This window comes from Echinococcus granulosus (genome assembly GCF_000524195.1).
Source record: "Echinococcus granulosus chromosome Unknown EG_S00028, whole genome shotgun sequence".
Classification (NCBI taxonomy): Eukaryota; Metazoa; Platyhelminthes; class Cestoda; order Cyclophyllidea; family Taeniidae; genus Echinococcus; species Echinococcus granulosus.
The window spans coordinates 375,516-396,845 of record NW_020170408.1 but is presented as its reverse complement, the minus strand read 5'-3'; the positions used below and the strand labels follow the sequence as shown (position 1 = coordinate 396,845).

Below are 21,330 nucleotides of genomic sequence, written 5' to 3'. Positions count from 1 at the left end.
ATTGGTCTGCCCGCTTCCTCTCGGAAAGGGACATTTAAGCAACATAGGTGTTGCGTGGTTGCAAGCCCTTCGTTTTACTAATCAGTAAACTGGTGAGAAATTGAAATAAATATTTGCATGTCAAATACATCAGCATTAGGGAAGAATTTCTCACCCGAACTGGTTGTTGGAAATGAATAATTTATAAGTAGTGCATTTTGCCTTGCCACTTCATGTACAGACAACAACATCAAAATTTTCCGACAGGTAGAACGGCAGCATTTCTCCAAACCGCTTCGTGTTTTGATGCCTTGAGAGAAGGTACCAATTTGAAAAAATTAACAAAAACCTAGTTAAACCACGGCTTTTTGAAAAAACGAATCGTTCAAATAGTTCCATTTGTTTGTAATTATTTTTCGAAAAATTCAAAAACTGCGAATTGCAAAATATTAAGAGAAAACAAAGACATGTTTAAAGCAACGCATTGGTTTATGTTGCCGTGGTGATTTAACTCCAAATGATTTAAAAACAGCTAAAATTGATTTAATCTAGTGCTTGTTTTTCACCATCTTAACGTCTAGACTCGTTAATCATTTCAGTTGACGCAAAGAAATATTTCTTTGACATCTAATGAAAGTCATGTTAATAGTAGACATTCAAAAACAAAAAACGGGCAATTTTATAAGTTATTTATTAGTCAAACTTTGTCCGGAATAAACTCAATTCCTTAATTCGCCTTTTTTCCTGTTGTGGATGATTTAGAAATGGTTAGTCTCTTAAGAGCGGTTTTTTTGGCCAAAAGGCACAATTAGGTTAATAGTTGGACATAAATCTGCGCCGTTTGCCTCGTCTGTCTGTTTTCGCCCGCCAATTCAGAAATTGTTGGCAGCTATTTGTTTTATAGGTGTAGTCTGCTTAGACCACCGATCCACATTCTTCCAAACTGATACATTCAATCAAATGGACTCTCCAATTCACATGGTCACTGTAACCATCTTGGTGATACCTCTCAAACCGTTCGGGTGTTGATAGTGAGCCTCTCTCTGTTCCATTGTGGTTCATTGCGTCTTCAACGTTGACACTGCAGTGAGCTGACTAGTCGCCAGAGAAGGTGGCCACATGTCGTGGTGAAATAAACCAAGCACATTTTATGCCAAAAACATTATCAAAGGTGCCTTGACATTTGACAACTTTTCACCACCCATGGCGAACGATATCCAAGTAAAGAGGTTTGAAAGAGCTAAACATATTTCTTAAAAAACGATTTATGGTGATGATATGGGTGCAGCAAGACCTCTGATGAGGGGTTTGTACCCTTTTTTCAAAGAATTACATGAGCATTTTGAGGGAAAATTCTCTCTTCCTTTACTTACTAATGTTGAAGACGATTTCACCCATCTAAAATGTTCAGAAACAAATGATGGATAGATTGCTAGAACGATTTCATCTATCAAATAACTATCCATGTGATCCTACTCCCCGATGAAAAATGGACACCTTCTGCCCATTCCACCACCAACCCCGGACAGCAATAATATCAGAATGGGGAAGTCAGGAATGGGAGTAGGCTGGATAAACCCTTTTCCCAGTACCTAGCTACATAGCGTAAACAGCATAAAGAAGGTGTATAGGTGTCCAGATGGGTGGCTGGCTGGCGGGCGGGAGGGCGATAGGTAGGGGGGTCTTCGCATTATGTGTTTCAGTCAATGCCTCCTCCTCCCGCAGAAAGGTATTACTTTTTCTAACAGAAAGCCACGTGACCTGCCCTATCCCCTCTTGCAACTATGCAACCACAAGCTGTGCGAGCCACGGCTTAAACAAACTAACTGTCATAAATGAATGGAAAAGTACGTATCACATAGGCGTTTTATTGGTCTCATAAAAGGAAAACACAGTCGTCACATATATGTGACATCACTGTTGATAATTTTAGTGATGTTGATTTCGCTAATTCTTTATAGAAGATGCAACGAAATGCAAGAGGCGACTTTTGCGCTGCAACTGCCGAAGGTGGTGGAACCCATCCTACGGCCTTTTCTAAGGTCTACAGTACCCCGGTGAATCCAGTGAGGTTGAATCCCACCACGTTCTTAGCAGCCCCGCAGCAGGGCATTATCAATTCGTCGTCAGGATCTTTCGTCAAATTTACCTCATCACCCCTCACAAAGTCAAATGGTGCAGTCCGAAGGTCGTCTATTAAGCAGGTTATAGCACTTCCTTCCCCTCCCCTCTTTCAGCTAAGGGAGGGTCAACTTGCCAAGCAATCCATTATCTTCAATATTTACTAGCAATTTCCTTAAAATCTACTTTTCAGATGCGCTATGATGCCCTAAGACCCACCCAACTGGAGACAAGTTGGCATTCACGCAGTTTCTCGGAGCACAGTTACCTCAATCCAAGCTTTCGACCGCAAGTGAGTTTTAATGACTCGCCCACCATCATCCCCACCTCACTCTCCACTTTGAGCATTCAACAAAGCGATTATCAGTGGACTCCCAGTGGCTACGTCAAAGAGGTGCAGAGTGAGCCTCTCAAGAGAAGGTAAGGCGAAAGAAATAGATTCTTCATTTTCTTGATTGATTAAAACAAAGGCTATTACATCATGGGACGTGTCATTACCTTCCAAGAGGACAAGTTAGACTCAAATTTGGTATTTCTCCTCATTCGTAAAGTCCTGACATAGGAGAGCTGGCTTTATTCCTTTTCTTTTCTACTTTGTATTTCATGTGATGGACTAGTGTGAATTAGAATTGATAAACTTGGCTTGTGGAAATGTTATGCAGAGATAGGTGGAAAAATAAGGTTAGGCGGAACCTCTCCCCTCTCTCTCCTCATCTACCCCTAAAAAACAACAACTGGGAATGATTCCTAATCGTAGACGGAATTTATTATTTGTGAGAGGAGAGACAACACTATAGGACACCTGAAAGGCACAAAACCGTGGTTTTTGAGCTGTGGTGATCTCCGCATTGGATGGTGGACCATCTGCTAGCCTAGCAAGGCCACTTCTCATCACAAGTCAGTCGTTCTGTCAGGAGGTTATTTTTATACTAATAGTGAAAAGTGCAATGAATGCCTTGGAAATCTTTTAGCCTTCCTACCTGTCACTGCTTGTCAGTGCATGAGGGTTGAACCCACGGGTTTCTCAGTAAATGTGCACGAACAGAGGATTTGCGAAGGATGAAAGAGTAGGTGTGGATGTACATAAAAAAGAAGGAGAGATGTGTCTATTGTGATTAAGGTGATGCAGGAGCAAGTTTTTTGCCCCACCACCAGATTGACAATCCCTCCTTGAAGCGCCGCTTACAGGAGAGTATTTTGGCTGTGAATGCGGATGATTCAAGGACCATCCCTTTGTTCTTTCTTTCTTCTCCTAATTTAACTGACTAGTTTGTAAAAGTCACTTTTTTAGGCTGTCTGTTAGTTAAACAAGTGAGTGTATCGATGGGCATTTTAAACCGTGTTTCTTGTACCTGACTATGTAGTGGATTGTTGATTAAGAACTCCCCCATTTTTTGTGGATATTAATTAATGGCTACTGACTTTCACCTACTTGATGCGATTCTGCTCAAAGTCTCACTAGCAATACACCTTCTTCAGCACAAATATTCGGTCAGTTAGTTAGTCCAAGACTAAGTGTCATGAACGCCTGGTCATGACAGGGTGCCTTCTTTTCCTTCTAAAGGCAAAAATTCTCATGAATAAAAAATCTCGAAAGCTTGCGCCTCGTTAGAAACTGTACCAGCGCCTAGCTCACCCATGATGCTGTAGTTAGCGAAGTGGAATATTTTAGTATGACCCTGGAGATTAAACAGCACAAGATCTTCCGTAAGACCTTTAGCGAATCACGAAGCCGTCCGTTAATTATGCCTCGTGTGAAAGGTCACTAAGGGCCACTGAAGTTCTCCAATAACTTAACTATGAAGGAATAAGCATTTTTATGAAGTAAATTGCAATTCTTCTTAAGAAAAATGTAAAATATCGAGTGCTACTTATCACAATTAAGTAGGGAAGGGTCCTAATAAAGGCAGATAATTTTTACGTATTTTCTGGCTCTAACATTAGTTTAACAAGTCGGTTTTGCTAATTTTTTTTCTTTATTTATGAAAATGTATGTATTTATAACTGTCTACTAATACTCGGTTAAAGTGTTACTTGATAAGTTGCTTTTTTTTCGTTTAGAGCTTCGCAGTCACATGCCCTGCCTCACGTTTCAAGTGTTTATACAACCGCAGGAAATATGGTAGGCACAAAAATCACAAAATTTTTTCATCCTTATCTATGGGGGAGGCAGTTATCCCCAAAGTTTGCTATATATGTGTAGAAAAACATGTTGGGCAAGAAGAGTCGACTCCATTGTAGGGTGCTTTGTAGGGAATGAAAGTTGAAGGATTGTCGGCATCAAAATTTCATAGACAGGAAGGTGCTCTATAAGTAGTTTTCCTCGCAATTCCAACACAGCTCCGGGGCCTCTAAGTGGATGGCCAGCGCCTCTCACCTGCCCATGTAACACATGCAAGTTGTCGCTGACACCTTCACTACGAGTGCTTTTAAATCAAGTCTAAGGCAGCTCAACTTACCCTCTTGCAGAACATAAGGTAGTGGGGACCGCCTACATCAAAGGTGGTCTTAATTATCCCTTTTTGTGCTGTGATCCTGTCCACAGTTAAGTCTCACCTCGTGTACCTTCAACGTTGACCCATGAGGCAACGAAATTTCGGATCAGTTGTCAGACGAAACAGATTGGCACCAGTTTTGTGTTTTGCTTCGCCTCAGACGACACACCAAGGGAATATTATCTCAAAGGGCTTACTGAAGCAAGTAATTGGATTCGTGTTGCAAAAAAGTAAAAAACCTGGGACGTGAGACCATAAAATAGGTCAAGGTCATTTGGGGGGTTTCTCCATCCTCACAAATTATTTCGAAACATGTTTTAAAATTAGAATTAAATTGAATTTTTTCGAAAAGAAAAATAAATCAAACAGAGCTCATAATTTTGAAAAGTACCTTTTATTTCCATTTGTCAAATGCATCGACTCAATTCTAGAAATAGCGCGAATTCTTCCGCCACCTTACAACAAGCGATTGACAGCTGTCAATCCAAGAATCAGAAGGCACGTAGAAAAGACCCGCAATTTTCCCGCTCCATTGCAGTAGTCCGATTTGCAACAACTAATCCTCGCCTTGTGGCCAGTAGTACAGGCGGTGCGAGATTCGACATTACAGCCGCGGATAATTTGCCCATCACTCAAAACTTTTGTCTATAGAACAAATAAAAATTAACATCCCACATTAGGAGGCGAATGGATGAGATTGTGGAAGGATAGATTGGTAGATGGATACAGGATAGAGGGATGGATGGATGGGCAAAATATGGAACGCGATTTCAGGTGGGCGTTATGCGCACAATCAAACTCACAAAACACTCATTGCATATGGCCGAGGACTCGTGAATCTCCAATTCTTTCTCACAATCGTCGCAGGTGTAGCAAATGAGGCCATCCATAAAGTCAGGAGGGCTAAAGCCGTCCGAGACGTCTGCCATCAACTCGGCGATGTCATTCTCCCTCTCCAGCATCTCTCGAAAGGTAGCCTCCTTTAGGGTAAGAAAATGCTGGAACATCGGTTCAAAGTCACTGGACTCGGCGTGTAGAGACGCAGCTTCAAGGAGCAGTAAAAGCGAAAGCGCAACCTGCCGCATTTTTTTGTACTCCAACGCGGATTTTTAAGTTCGAAAATCAAAAAAAAAAATCCACCCAGCGGAATGTGTTTGGGCAAAGTACGCTTAAGCAAATAATGCAAAGGTATTGATTAAATTAAAAATTTAAAAATTTTAAAATGTTTGAGTTTTTCCTTCCATTTAAGCATTCGCAGATTTCAGCGATGGCTCAGCTTCAATCCAAAGGACCTCGGAGCCCTACGAAGCGCATGTCGTTTTCGCGGCGTAGTTCTGACGACGATTCGAGTGGAATAACCTTCCAGATGTTCGTCAACGGTGTTAAACAGTCTGGCCTGATGAGCAACTCGGATGCAATTAAGCGTCGTCTTTTGGAGGATTACGAGTTGAATCGACAGAAGGAGGTCGAATTTAATGAGGCGTCGCTTACGTCGACTGGTCCTCCATATCCTACCCTGCCATACTTTGAAGAACTTGTAAGAAGAACTATCAAAATTCGTACTTAGACGTAGCACTCAAAACTGCGCTGTTCGTACTACTTATTGCAGTTTAAGTAGATATCAATAATTTTTTATACTAAAAGTGTAAATTTTTTCATGTTTTGGGGCAAATTTAGACCTCTCTTCAATCGCAGAGAGGAATAGCTACAAACACATTGGACAGACATCGCAGCCTGCGCAAGCACAGCCAAATCGGAACAGTCTACATTCCTTCACAGCCCGTGGATTCCTCCATGACGCGATCAGAATATAATGACAGGGTATGCTTGCACCTTCCTAAAGCTGCCTTTTTTAAAAAAGGAAAAAGCTTTGTTTAGTCCTTGTTGACATATTCGTCATCAAGCTGGCAAATATTCATCAAACATTCTATCAGGGAAATAGTAGATTTTTTCACTGATGGCTTTTCTATTCAATTTGGACCTTTGCTGCTACCAATTATGGGCAGGAATTGGTTTGCCAGGGCTTGACATTGACAACCCCTACTAATTAAGCAAAAAACATGTTGCTACTTATAATTCTTTAAATGGAAGGTAGCTCTTTGTTTTTCGCATGGTAAATCTGCTGTCGCTATGTTTGGGGACTAATACCACTTAGTCTTTTAACTTCAATCCATCTTGTAACAATATTTTGCTAATTTAAAAGTAGTTTGTTATTATTTTAATCTTAAAGTTATTTACATCTAAACGTGAATTATTTCTAAATTCTCTACTCACCAGACTTTTTAGAGAGGACGTTTGTCCATTACATATAGTAGATATAGCTAAACCCAATTTTTTTAATTAGAAATGTAAAAAAAGTTTATCTTGACTTTGGCTGAGTAAGTATAAATAAAAATTTAACGAAATTTTTATTAACGTACACAATTTGTTGGTGATACTTGAAGATCCACGTAGACGTTTTTAGAGTAATGAGTTTACTATTTTGAATTAAACTATTTACTATTACAAAAATAATTTTTTCCCAGCACTATGCACAGTTTTGGCGGGAGTTTTTACAAATATTTCTGACAATCCGGTGAGGTTCTAAGTGTACAAATTACGCCTACTATTTAATTTTAGTAGCACTTGTTTAATCTGTGAAGGGTTTGCTCATTGGTTGGATCATGATCGTCCACTTATATTTACAACTTTTGGGAAGTAGCTACGGTAACTGTACCATTTTTCTGCATTTATCCAAATGTAGGCCTTATTTTAATCTGTAAAACAAGTGATACAAAATGATTTTCTTTGGCGTTTTTGCCATACATTGCCGACTTTGGTTAGGCACATTAAAAGTTGCAAAAAAAGGAGGACTGTACTTTTCCTCCTTGCACGATGTTTAAAAAAATAATTAAGTAACCAAACGAGGCGCTGTTGAGGGCTCAAGATTAAGGAGAGATTGCATTTTTGCCCTTGATCTGTCTGAAAAAATTGCCTTGACCAAACGAAGTCACAGAGGATCAAGACCAAAGCAAGTGAACTAGCAACTTTTTCCTTCTTCTGTGTACTAACACACACAGAACAGTGGTGACTCAATCAACAACAAAACCTCAGTGCCCGATGTCCGCCGCTGGTCGTGCAGCTTCTGGCCCTCTTCATTAGCCTAAACGTCAATTGCCCCATAGAACCCAAAGATAAAATGGTGTAGGGGGGAAGACATTAGGTCTCACTGTTTAGCATAAATATACCTTCGCCTTTTGGCTGTTAGGCCAAAGGAGTGAAAGTGCTTGCCACATTTTAAATCCACTAGGATGAGAATTGTTTCCACCAAGGATGATTAGACAGTCGACCAAAGAAGCTATATTGTCATAACGCCGATGACAGAATAGATGGGCTGGTCTATCGGTACGGCGTGCTGTCTCGGACTCGCTTCAATGCCATCAAATGTCAGATGCCAGTGAGGCCGACTAAGCCTCACCACTTCCAAAAAGTGGAGTTACTTCCATTTCAACGATGGAAGATTTGTTGCCTAGCCTTTGAAAGGTATGTGGTATGTACTAAAAGGATATACCTTCTAAAACACCTTCCGCTTCGCTGAAAACCAAACATCGACGGCTGACATCTACCTATCCTAGGTGGGCAATAAAAACTTCTTTTCAGGAGTGGTCAAGGCCAGTCAATCATTCAGTCAGATGAGAGCCTTCTTCTTCCAAGGCAATGTAATATCTCATTTTGCAAAAATCCAAACTGACGCTTGAGGAAACCACCGGAGAATACATGAGGTCCCAGCAGTCCGTCTTTTAAACTCTACCATCCTCCAGGGTTAGATGGAATAGAATTTGCAGCTCGACAGACACGTTTAGACATACGGACTGTCGTATCCTCCACATACTTAACTGTATCGGTCAAGAATTTACATAGGCCACAGAGAACAATATTAACCTGGAACTATTCTGCATCAAGCATGTTCACCACTCCAGTCGTCTTTCGAGGCGATATTCCCAATTCATGCAAATCACATCGTTTTGCAATGTCGGTGTAGTCATTTTTTCATAGTCAATTGCGATTTATTGAGCTCCTAATCTCCTCTGTCATCAAGTGAAGGTGTGGACCTCGAAATGGCAGATTTTGGAAAGGTCGCCACAAATCCACCAATCTTCAGCGGTCCCGAGGCCCCTTCCAAACTGTAACAAGTCATGCAAGTCAGTCTCCGCAAAGTCTGAAGTTCCCGCGATCTTAAGTGTGCATTCAAACAACTGTCCAACAAATTCAATTTCAAAAAATTGCAGCATCTCCCTTGGAAAAACGACAAAAAAGACGACAAGTCATTCTTCTTAAATGGAAAAAAGGATCTTTCTCCAAACTTTTCTCCCAAACAATTTTTGGGACGATTGAGAGCAACAACCACTCCCCATTGGTTGCTACCACGAATCAGATAAAAAGGAAGAGAAGAAGAAGATAAATTAGGGATTATTAACCATTCGCTCCAAATGGTACATCTCAAATTACATCGCAGGGTGATTCCTCTCCTCCTTCCTTCACCACCCAGCATGCACACCCACAAATCGGCTCCACATTAGGCATGCTGGAAACTGTGACATGTGCACCACACCATGACATTTTTCTCGGTGATAGACCTTGTGGACAATGTGTGGACTGCCAGCCGTGGTCCCTGTGGTTATGGGCCAAAACACGGGAGAATGATATTATTAAGGTCTTTTTGGCACTGTCGAACCCACCAGTCTGCCAACTGACAAGCTGACCGCAACTGCAAGTCCCGTGGGATTAAAAATAACCGTCTTAGTGCGGCTCTAACAGTCACCCTTTTACTTCTGGCAGATTTGAGAGCTTTTTCTAATCCCAAATTTAAGTCAGTGGACAGGTGCAAGTAGACTAAGAAAAGGCAGGTGAGAATTTCAACGAATAAATGTTTTTTTTTCCCTGTTTAAAATCGAAGAACGAATTAAAAATGCCTTGACGAAGCGTTTTTACTGGTTCTGGAATGAATCATCCTTTAGGGTCATAAGTGATCTTAAAAATATTTAAACAACCAGTAGAATTATATAGTTTTGTTTCCGCTTAAAGCTTGATGGCTAAAACCGTCAAAGCTTAAATAGATTTAACATAAATATATCCTGGTAAATTAAACGAAGTCTTGAAAATATTTCGTAAAGCTTGTTTAAAATAAGAAAATACCCTCCTGCTAAATTGTACCTTCCCTATCATTTACAATGATAGTCGTAGAAACCTAATCTATCATTTCTCAGGAAGAGGTTGACCCTTTGACCCCAAAAGCTAGATATCGGGCATAACCGTACCGACAGGTGACGATAGTTACACGTGTTTTTTTGCCCCTGAGGTAATGGAGCATAATCAGAGAGTACGGGTTAGATTTAATGACATTTCTGTTAGGGTGGCGGAGGAGGGGGGATAAGCCCTGAACCCAGTCTGTTACTTGCACCACAGATGACGCATCAGTTTGCGTTCACCGCACGCATGCACACACCCGCCGAGACACATCCACAAACCTGACCAATCAGGAGACAGCGTGGTGATCGATTCCCTCCCCTTTCCTACCCTTACCCCTGACCATACACACACGCTGTGGGATTTGTACACTTTCCATTATCCACAACCATTCCCTCGGTTGGTTTTACAGATTATGGATTATCGTGGCAACTCAACAGTGGCATCACGTGTTGTCACTGGAGGAAGAGGAGGAGGCGGATTCAACGATTATTCCTCTGGTGGTTCCATCTCCGCTGTAACTAGTCCAACGATCTCCCGAGGATTGATCAAACCCACAGAACATGCTAGTCCCAACTCGGTAATTGAAGAGCTCCAAAGTCGATTTCAGAACTCAACGCGGTCGAAGGAGAAACGACCGATCCTGAAGAATGCACCAGTAAATGCGGATTACGTGACACCGGTGTATCAGCGTAGAATAGCAACTGCTGGCATTGCCACAACGACTCTGGCTTCTAGACCACATCATCAGTCGGAATTGGTGTTACCAACAACAACAGCAGCTTCCTTTGAACAGCCTTTAAGGTCAATCAATATGGCATCTACGGTGCGGTTGGATCCAGACCCTAATGGAACACTAAGGGCTACAGAAGGCAGTGATTATCGCGGAGGTGAGTTCAGGTGCTTCTCTATCCAAACTAACAATGTCTATGCTCCTGAGGAAGGTATGAGACTGTCAGTATGTAAATCACGAGACACGGATGTCGTGTTCAATGTTGATCAAAACATATAGGGATTCTAAATCCGATCAAATGACACCGACTTTATCCGCAAGCAATTTAAAATGAAGGGGAAATTTGGGGTCTTACGGTCGCCACTTCCTGCCCCAGAGAATTGTCAAATTCCGAACCGGAATACATAGGCTATATGTATGGTGATTTCGAGCAACTAGAGAGCATAGAAAGCACTACAAAAGGGTTCATCTAAGTCTAAAATTTTAAAAAAGTTAGAAAAGAAGACGCTCAAAGAACAATGCGTTAGGAATGTAGTAAAGCGAAAATTGATTGCAAAGCCCAAACAAAAAACTTTTGAAAAAACCAAGAAAAGTAGAAATTATGAGAGTTCTTAGAAAAAAACATAATTTTCAAGCCAAAAAACGCCGTCAAATCACTTCGTATAATTTCTTGGTTGATTTTCGACAGTTTTTGCATTTCTCCTGAATTGTACGAACTTCTTATTCGTCCCGGTCCTACATGGGAAAGCAAATAAATCTAGTTGATGTATTAAAAGATCCCATTTTAATATTAGTCACCATTCCAATTAGTTGAGATATTTTGCAAAAATAATTCGGTTAAATCGATTTCGATATACTAAATATGAAGTAGTAATTGGTGATAAACTCCGAAAGCTACCAAAAAACCGGCAAAAATAATAACTCAAAATATTTAAATGATAAAAGAAATATCAGTACTTTGATTCGCGAGCCACTTTAAAAAGGTTTATAAGCTTAAGCTTAATCACTTTCCAAACCCTGACTTTGCCAAATTTTGTCACACTAGTGGCAAAGGCTAATTACCTTCAGCCAAGAAATCCCACGGATTTGGGTTAATTTTTAGCTTTACCAAACCGTAACCAAAATTACAAAGGATTAGTAAGCGAGAAATTTTGCCAAAATTCATAAGTTTTGAGCTTACCTGATGTGGACAAGTATCTTTATCATTCTATTTTACTCATTCTATATCAGAAACTATAAATTTTTGAAAAGATTCTTTTGACCAATTAACGTGAATACCGTTGATTTGTTATAGATTTCCTAATTAAGCTTTTTTCAATGATTGGCTTGTGGAAAATTCCTTCCTAAAATCTCTCCACCTTAAGCCAGGAAACGATCAATGCGAGCATGTGAAGGTTTCCCTGTTTTCGGATAAGAAAACTAAAATTACCACTTTTATTACCTAATGCGAATTCCCCACACACATTCGTAACCGGATCAAAATGCGCCCTAAAACGGAATCACTAATCCAGAAAATCCCCTAGACAGGTAAATAGCCTCCTTATGGCGCCACCAGAGAAAGAGTTACAAGTCCATCGTCTAACTGGAGAACAGTTTTAGCATTATACATTTTATAACCAGGGAGCTTTGACAGTTGTTACTTAGTCCGGATGGGAGACAGTTCTACCCTGTCTAAAATGTACGTTTCCCCCTCTGTGGTGCAAGTCAGTTATTCAATGCCCCCATTAATCAAGCCCGTCTCTTGGTCACCACCGCTGAACGAACGAAACAGCTGTCTCGAGACTGAGGAACGTTGTGCTAACAAGCGGTTCGTTTTCCTTTTTCTGCTTGCTTAAACAACTCTTACTTTCTCTCTCACCTCACTTAAGCCATTTCGCCTCGTGTACTATTAGACACTTTCGCAGATAAGTTGGCCGAGTGTGACCTTGGAAATTGTCCATATCTCCCTCACCAATCCCCCTCTCCAGGGAGTTTTTATTGGTTGTCTTTTGTCAGACGTCAAAGCCAATTCACTCACCTTTTTTGCTCGCAGCAATCAGTTATATCAGACAAAGTGCGTCGGACGAAATGTATCCCTTCTTTTCACATTTCGTTTTAATTCCGATTAAGTTAGACTCGGGAGAGTGTTGTCCCAACCAGAAGTCGCTCCGCCTAACTGATTGGCAGCTTTTGCTTACATACGAGGTACATTACCAAATTTAAAAAAAATAGGATTTTCTTCACGTTTTTCTTAATTAAGTAAAGAGTGAAACTGTGTACTACTTACGTGAATTTAAGTAGCAAATTCGGCCGACTTTTAAACTGTATATCTAGTAGATTTCGACGCTTTTCCTTCCCATTTTGCACCTGCTTACCTGTTTCACATACTTCTCACGGGTCACTTTTTGTAACGAAGGAGATCGTCTTCCGCATTCCTGAAGAACAGGTCCTAAATGCTTCTGAGGAATATAGTTTGCTGCTAATTTTGTTACCCAGACTTTAGCAATAAAGTCGTGCGGCGCAAATCTGCCCGGAATATGTCACACACGCATGCAAGAGGCATAATCCCCTAGGCGTGAAGCGGCACGTGTCTTAGAAATAGGAAATAGAAGATGGACGTAGCAGTACAAAGGGTCAGGTCATGTCATTCCGCAAGCAATTTAAGTTGCGCGACAGAAAAAGAACAACTTGACAGTCCCCCAATTTTGTTGTCTGTCATCTGTTTATGCTTGACATTTGTTAGCCGTTTGACATTTCTGCCATCTGCCCTGTTTGAGGCCAAAGAAACTCACTGGTATCTTGATTTTAAACTACAAAGCTTAGAGTGACGTATGTTATCAAGAATAGGACGACATGGTAATTGTGATACGTCCATTTATGAGTGCCGCATCATCAGAAGCAAGTAACCGACAGACGGCATTGCTTAGCGGTAGACTCTACCATCACCAAGTGCACACACTTGACGAGAAACGACTGCATCTTCAAACGAGGTGAAACAAAGCGAGCATGTCTCACTGATGGAATGAGGCAATTTTATACTTTGATGTGCATTTGACATGCCCTCATGAGTTTTGACACGCAAGAGTAAACAAAAATGCACCTCCACCGAAGCAAACACTAAAGAGGTGGTTATTTACGCCCTTTAAATTACCCCTCGTAACATTTGCTTTGTATGGGATTATATGCATATTTTTTGGCCTATCCTTTTTACTCTAGCCACTTTTTGTTTGTTTTAGGCCCAAGTTTCCGACGCCTGCAGACCCTGTACGGCACAAACATAAATCAAAAGCGTTTTCCATCCGACAACGCCCTTGACATGACCTACCTGGAGGGGAAACCCCAGGTGTGTCCAATCAGTACCTATTTAGGACAAAAGATTTTTTTGTCGCCACTATAAATAAAGTGGGAAGAATTTTGAAAGCTATAAAAGGAAATTTGGAGGAATTTTAGGGAGAGAAGTGGTGCCCTATAAAAGACGATTAGATTAAAGAATGATGTGATAAGTAATTTTTAAATCAAAATAATTCAAATCTATAAAACGCGCGCTTAGAACAATTTTTGCAAAATTGTTTATTGCATATGCATTCTTAAAGCAACTGTTTTTTTTAAAAATAGGACATCAAGATCTCCGGCTTAAGAGAAGATATTACTGTCAAAAAATAAAGGTTTTATAATCTAGAAAATATAGCGCAAATACTTGCGAAATATTTAGTGAATTATGCCGGACTTCATTCCACAAGGTATAAACCGACAAGTCACGACTAGGCCAAATTTTGTTCGACGATTCTATTCAAATTTGGTTGGCTAATTAAACAAAAATGAAGTTTGCATGCTATTTTTAAAAATTCGCTTAGTCAGCTGCATTAATTCATTCCTTCTTTTTTTGTTAAATTTTATAATGACATAGCTTTAATCGCCAAATACCTACTCATGTAGAATTTTCTTTGGCTAATTATTTAACATTACTACAAAACATGTTTAGGGCTAAATATAATTCTTCACCTTCTTCACATATTTTTGTGTTCTTATTAAGACATTAAAAGAGGTCTTTAAAATTTTCCAATTACATTAACTGATAGCTCTTTTATCATTTCAATTTCATGCACTTCCAATGGGTTTTTAAAGTTGTCTATAATTTTAAACTTGTCTTAAAGTGGCTCATTTTTCAGGCCTAAAAATGTCCGGTTTTACAAACTTATGCAATATTTGGCCTAAAGTTGCAATAATCAAAATTGTGAGCAGAAAAAATTGATTGAAATTTTAAAAATGGTGAATTATTCTAAACTTTTTGGACTAAGTCTTTGCTCTTCAAAGTTTATAAACAATATTTGCTTTTTAATTCTTCGATGTGCTCCATTATTCATCACTTTTTGCGACCTGTTTGGCATCGTTCACGCTTGGGAAATTGGACCTTCTCAACCCAGGTGCCCTTTTGCGCCTAAAATATCCACCTTAACATCTTAAGCGCTATGATAAAAAAATAGCATTATCCTTAGTTGGGGGCGACAACCTGCTTAATTTGGAGGTTTGGACTCCACCGATCGCATTGGACCACGACTTGCTGCAGCCTCTTACTCGACCACTGGTCAAGACTTCGTCTTCGCATGTAACAATGTTGTTGCGTCACTTATTTGTGACGCTGATGAAAACTTTGCCAAGTTTTGTTTTTTACAGATCCGTTTAATCACGACTCCAAAATAATCTCTAATTCGACATAGATATCAAAATTTCTAAGAGTACGCATAACCAATGAACAAATTATTGACTTTGGTTACTATTTTTCACGCTATTGTTGCGTCTGTTCCATCCCCTGAAGAGGCACAGAACAGCCAGCCAATGAATGCGTTGTCAGGTGCGTGCAGACATGTACGCCACGGTGTGTGATCATTTGCGGTGCTGCGTAGGGTGCCAATGGCCAGAAGTACTGACCGAGGGTCGGATTACCTTTCAATCCACTTTTGCTCGCCGAATAGGCTGGTCTACCATGCGTGTAGGTTCCTGTAGTTTGACGCTTCCTCTCCCTCAAATTTAATAAGAAATAAAATTTCCGAGTGTCGTTTTTTACCCAGCTTGCATAGTACAAACACCAAATTTTTTATAAACGCCCTTTTTAAGTAGTCGTTGATTATTTTTCTACGGAAGGCTGAAAAATGTCGCTCTTCTTTGCTGTGCAGACGACAAATGTAAATTGACGTACAAAATTTTTCATTAAAAAAGCATTCCGGAGTAGGTTTCCATGTTATTAACAAAAGTAATTTGAGTAATACCTTGACCATTCCTTACTTATTTATCTTTAGTGAATGAAGGACTTGGCGTATCTTTCAATCCCCATATATTCATATACTAACGTAGCTTCCACTTCTCCTACTTTTAATTACCACATTGAAATTGCAATGTACAATCCGTATAATCAACTGTAAGCCATTAGGAACACGTCATGGACCGTTAATAAGTATGAAGCAGAATCGGGCATTATTTTGCGATCATACGGATTCTTCCGCTGTGATTTCCCGTAGATTCAATTGCCCGTGTTAGCCACTCTCCATCAAGACCACATTTTTTTAAAAGAGCATCATAAAAGGCCTTTAAAATTCTTGCTTGGGGAAAAACAGACACTAAGTTCGTTCTGTCCCACTGCCACCAAAATTACTCTTGAGGACTAAGTGGGGCGTAAGTGACGAAAAGTATGAGATGAACATGGCATAATCGCGAACACTAATTAGCATGGGACCATACTCGTCATGTACATCCATCAATAAGGCTTTGTTAAATGCACTGCAGGCACATTCTGTGCGTTTCAATTTGACCGTCGTCTAGACGTTTTAATCTACTTAGTAACCTTCTTTCTGCCTCGGTTGATTTAATTAAACAAAACGTAGAAACCTGTAAGCGGTGTCAAAAATTTTTTATTGTTCAAAAATATTTAGTGTTTTTATTAAATCTGAATTAAAACCATTTTTAGCAAATGGTTTTTGTTATGCTATTTCGTTGGACTGTTTCAAACTACGAAAAATGTTCTAGCCTATTTAGTAAAATCTAAAACGATTAAGCATCAAAACCAATTACTTAAGCTGCTTACTGGGCATTAAAGTTTTAGAACCTGTCTGTCCAGAGAAACGTCTCAAATTTCTTTGGTTCCTGTTACCGCTCTAAAAAGTACACAAAGTGTGCATTGTTCCAGTAAGAAAAAGAAGTATCTTCTCATTCTTCATTCAGCATGTGTATTAGGAAACATGTGGCAAACGATAAATAGTTTTTAGAGTTTTTTACCTGTTTACACAAATATTTTACACAAAGGTGCTAAAAACCGAGAAAAAAGCATTCCCTGATTTTCTAACTGGCTCTACATGAATGCACTCGTTTATACCTCCTATAAGTTTTTTTTGCACATTTAACAATGTGGATCACGCCAACAAATGACTTTTTACCTACCTTTGTTACTCTGAATATAAAAAAATTTTCTAAACAAAGGTAGAGAGATGTGGTCATGTAACTCAAATGTTTGTAGGTCAGTGTGGCCTTTCTTTTTCGCAGCTTGGCATACGGGCATTGCTATGGTAAGGTATAATAAATATGGGTTTTCTGTTTTAATTGTATCATAAAATAGACAAGAGATCAAAAAGTTTCATTCGTTCACTCTTGCAGCGTCCATTTGGCTTTATTCTGAAATCCGTCTTCTGGTACCAAATTAGGCGACAATTTCGTAGACACCATTGAGGAAATTTATCACTTACGTACCCTTGCGTTCCACAACATGGAGGCGCCATTAGAAGTGTGCCAAGATTTATTAGGAAAGTAGCCCAACATCTCCTAAAACCATACTTTGGTCCCAATTGGTAGCAGAGGCGCATTTGTTTCAGCAACCTAGCCCTCTGAGGCCGCGATTCTTTGTGTCGGGTCGAAAGGCAGGCACGGTGAAAATACAAGTTCGCAGTCGAAGTGAGCAGGCCAGTCCTACCAATGGACCACCGAGCAGTCCTCGTCAAGCCTTCAGAGTCGCGTCTGCTGGAGGCGGAGGAGGATTAAGAGGTGGAAGTGGTGTCACTTTCGACGATCGTATCCGCTCTAAGCAGGTCATTCTTCCACAGGCCGCGCCAATTCCATCACAGGCGTCCAGCAGACGCCCCAATACCTCTTCCTCAGTGGATGGACCTCAGGTACATCCGGATTATTGAGTTTCCATGCTTCCTAGTTAGCTTGGTTGCCCCATACTACTAAACCAAGTCAGCTGATGGTGGCCTTATTTTTGAGTGGACGTGAGTCATCAAAATACTAAGCAATGTAAGGCTGATTTTAAGTGAGCAAAATAAGTCAAATATGTGAAAAATTTGCGAAAAATTTCTAGATTTTAGCATGCATTATTTCAGCCAACCTAAGACTGGCTAACTCGGACCGAACCGCAGTCTTCAAAAGAAGCCAAATAAACTTAAGACTGTTGGTAGTATATAGTAATCTGAAAAGTTTAGGATAATTGACTTCTCTAAGAGTGAAATACTCTGAGTTCTTTGCCACTGCTAACGAGACGGTAATATTTCCTCTCCAAGATCAAGATATGAAAACTATCTATTGCAACCGATTTAAGAGGCGAAAATTTGCCCTATCTTGCTTTTCTATTTAATGCACATTTCAGATATTTTTTTTTTGGGTGGGGTTCTTTCATTCTACAATGAGAGCAATTAAATTTGTAGATGAGTCCAATTAATCGACTCATTTCACCTTAGCCAACATATCTTAAAATTTTAAAGTCTGGAGTGGTAGAAATTCTTTCTTAGAGTCCTCTCACGACTTAAGAATTAATTGTTCGGCTTGAGCCATTGTTGATGGGAGGCGAAATAAGAATTTCCTTTAAAATAAAAATCGGACAGTTGCAGGAAGATTGGGTACTACTTAATTTGCTTAAGTAGAAAATCGCCGTGGAGTTTGTAACTGCATGAAAGAGACATGAGTGAATCAACTTCAGAAACGTATATCCTGGTAGGCATTAGCATGTTCGCCAGAAATTTGATGGTGGCTAGCAAGTGGGTTGTTTGAAGACAATTTGCGGTGTACTCACACGTTTAACGCTACAACAAAACGACCATTTCTCCTCGCAAGTCAGTCAGTTAGTCATCATCAAGCAACGATCGCCAAATTGATGGTCCTTGAAACCTGTTGACACATGTAAGTGCTTGACATTTGGCATTTGCTTGCTAGGCAGCCTCCACAACTTCCCGTTCTCAGGAAATGTGGGCAAACACCAACTGTTTTTTAATCACCGAAATTTTTTTCCTCCCCACACGTCAAAATGTAGTCATTCTACGCTATCTGCAGTGGTACATACACACCTCATTATTAATCACGAATGAAAAATATTCCGTACTCTGACCCCTCCATTTTCCAATTGTTCATCAGCCAGACATCATTGTGGCTGTATTACCAATTTGTCGACTCATCAAAGGAGGTAAAAATGTATGATTAATTTCCTTCCTCGAAAAACAAAACCCTCTCCAAAAAACCAAACCAGACTGAGGACGATGAAAATCTGGTGCTTCCATCAGTACGAGAGATAATCCGACAAGTGGAGGAGATGACATTGAAGAACAGTTCCGCACACAACAGCACCACCTCGCTGTCCAGACATCCTTACTACTCTTATCAGCAGTCAGCCAGTCCTGGATCATCACAACATATGTCAAGGTCAATTGCCCGACCAATGAATGCCGAGCAGTATGGTGGTGCTGCAAATCGATCCCAATCGGCCTCCTCGATTCTGACCAATGGAGGCGGCCTACCTAAGTTAATGAATCATGACGGTGGCTACCATGGATCTGGCTCTAACCCCGATGATTTCTACGCTAACTCCTTCAGCCAAGGGGTAGGCTAGTTGAGCCTAATATCTGCATTCCCCCTTAAGCCATCAGTAAATAAATGACCTCCAAATAGCCCCTTGATTAAGGAATTTTGTTGTATTTCAAAAGCACAAGCTTATCGAAAATTCGTTTTTATATAGCTTGGTTTTTAATGGAAAAAGTACGCCTTTTATGTACCTCCGTTCTTGTCTCTGATTGGTTACTTGCTTGATTGACTAACTGATTGGCTCATTGAGCATGATCGGCAAGCGCATTGACAGAGAGGTATCTCCTTTCCTTTCCCTCCCCTTCCCTTCCCAGTATGCAACAACACGACGAGGCGACCTTGATTCTGACGGCCGAAGAAACGCCACAAATTCTGTAAGGTCAAAACTCATCTGTGTGGAATGCTGACAAATGACCTTGCAAATGCATGCCTCCACGACAAGCATGTTTGGGTCTTTCAGACCATCTGTGGAATGCCTTCAAGCCTGCTGAATGCGAGACAGAAGAAGGGATCTGCTACTTAGTGACTTCATCTTTTCTGATGTTTGTACATAGGCCTTCCATATCCCACGGAAAGGGGAGCAGATAACCACCCTTCCTCAGGACTATCAGAAGGTGAGTGACGGATTAATCTCCGCTTTATTGTACTATCTATCCAACTAGAAAGAAATCATACAAGATCGGCTTTCCACTTGTTATTTGTTAAGGCTGTTTTTGGAAAGACGAAAAGGGGGGTGATGTTGTTTTCTTCAGTATTTATGCGCAGTTTTTCCTATGGTCAGTGCATCCTCACTGACAGGTGTTGAAGGTAAAATGGCGATCAAGTGGCTTGTGGATCCCGGCAGCCCATCACCCTGAACTATTGCGGTGGCTCACCTTGTAGAACTTGAAAAATCAAACATTCTGGGTTGATTTGACCACTTAAATTGTCTAGCCTGTTTCCTTTGCCTTTCTGACGTTTTAAGTCCCCTGACACGCTTCTGTTCCAGTTGCTGGAAGCTTTTCTAGAGCAAAGGAGGCAAATTCAACGATTACGCAAGGAAATCATGGACAAGGATAGACTGATAGCCTCCTTGGAGAAGGACATCCATATGTACGAACCGTGGCGTTGAGGCCTTTCACTCGCTCACTCACCCAACCAAGCAACTTGTCCAGAAGGTAGTGGAACACTTCACCAAATTATTCCCTCCCATTTGTCGAGGATTGGTGAAGTCCCTTTCGGAACTATTTCACCTATCTCCCTCTCTTTCTTCCCTCGCCTTAACCTGAAGCTCTATTCCACTGACTTCTCTTTTCACTCATCTTTTGGTGTGCCCTCTTCCTTCTCCTCCACCTCCTCATCCACCCCATTGACATTTCGATAGTGCCTCTTCGAGCGATGAGGATTGAGGAGAAGAAAACAATCTTCCCGATGGTCGATCTGATGACTTCAGAGACTTGCACCAATCAGTCACTCGCTCACTAACCAATCAACTGATGTGCCCCTCCCAGGTGTCCCCCTCCCGTTACCTTCTACCCGGTCCTTCTACACACACCCGTAAAAATTGATCCTGCGTTGTCCCATCGATTTGAGAGAAAGAGAAAGAGAGAAAGATAATGAACATATAATTTTATTGCGTTTTGAGGGTTTCAACAGATGCAATGCCTTTTAGGCGCCTCTGAAGGGTCAGGCCCGAGGTCATTCGTGGGGTCACATCTGGGTCATGCCCCATTCTACTATAGGTTACACTTGATTAGCCGATGGAGCATAACCGTGCCAGGGTGCTCGAATCATCCCCCAGCCCAGATGCCTCAAATGGATGGTTGGGCTAGGGGCTCGTCTAAAGCGCGCATACGGTTGCGTTCTCCTGACCGCATGGTCGATCGGAAGTTGTCTGTGTACGTCCAGAAGGCAAATTTGGTAGGGAAATGGGCAGCGTACATCTGTCAAAAGCATTTCTGAACGAGATGCAAGACTGTCAGG

At 40.7% G+C, this 21,330-nt stretch overlaps 2 protein-coding genes across 2 annotated transcripts; both read left to right on the top strand. All coding sequences in view use genetic code 11, as the record gives it.

The window, feature by feature from the left end:
* Positions 1–1,814: 1,814 nt before the first annotated feature.
* EGR_04480 (hypothetical protein) lies at positions 1,815–5,136 on the top strand (the record flags this gene model as incomplete). Its single annotated transcript, XM_024493729.1, has 4 exons — positions 1,815–1,826; positions 2,571–2,613; positions 4,756–4,825; positions 4,923–5,136. 4 exons carry the CDS (start codon positions 1,815–1,817, stop codon positions 5,134–5,136), a joined length of 339 nt encoding a protein of 112 aa, XP_024351843.1.
* A 726-nt stretch (positions 5,137–5,862) lies between these two features.
* Positions 5,863–20,479, top strand: EGR_04479 (hypothetical protein; the record flags this gene model as incomplete). The annotated part of the gene is made up of 9 exons (XM_024493728.1): positions 5,863–6,132; positions 6,291–6,416; positions 10,234–10,711; positions 13,770–13,876; positions 17,394–17,690; positions 19,037–19,387; positions 19,683–19,742; positions 19,923–19,982; positions 20,333–20,479. 9 exons carry the CDS (start codon positions 5,863–5,865, stop codon positions 20,477–20,479), a joined length of 1,896 nt encoding a protein of 631 aa, XP_024351842.1.
* Between the last annotated feature and the right edge of the window lie 851 nt (positions 20,480–21,330).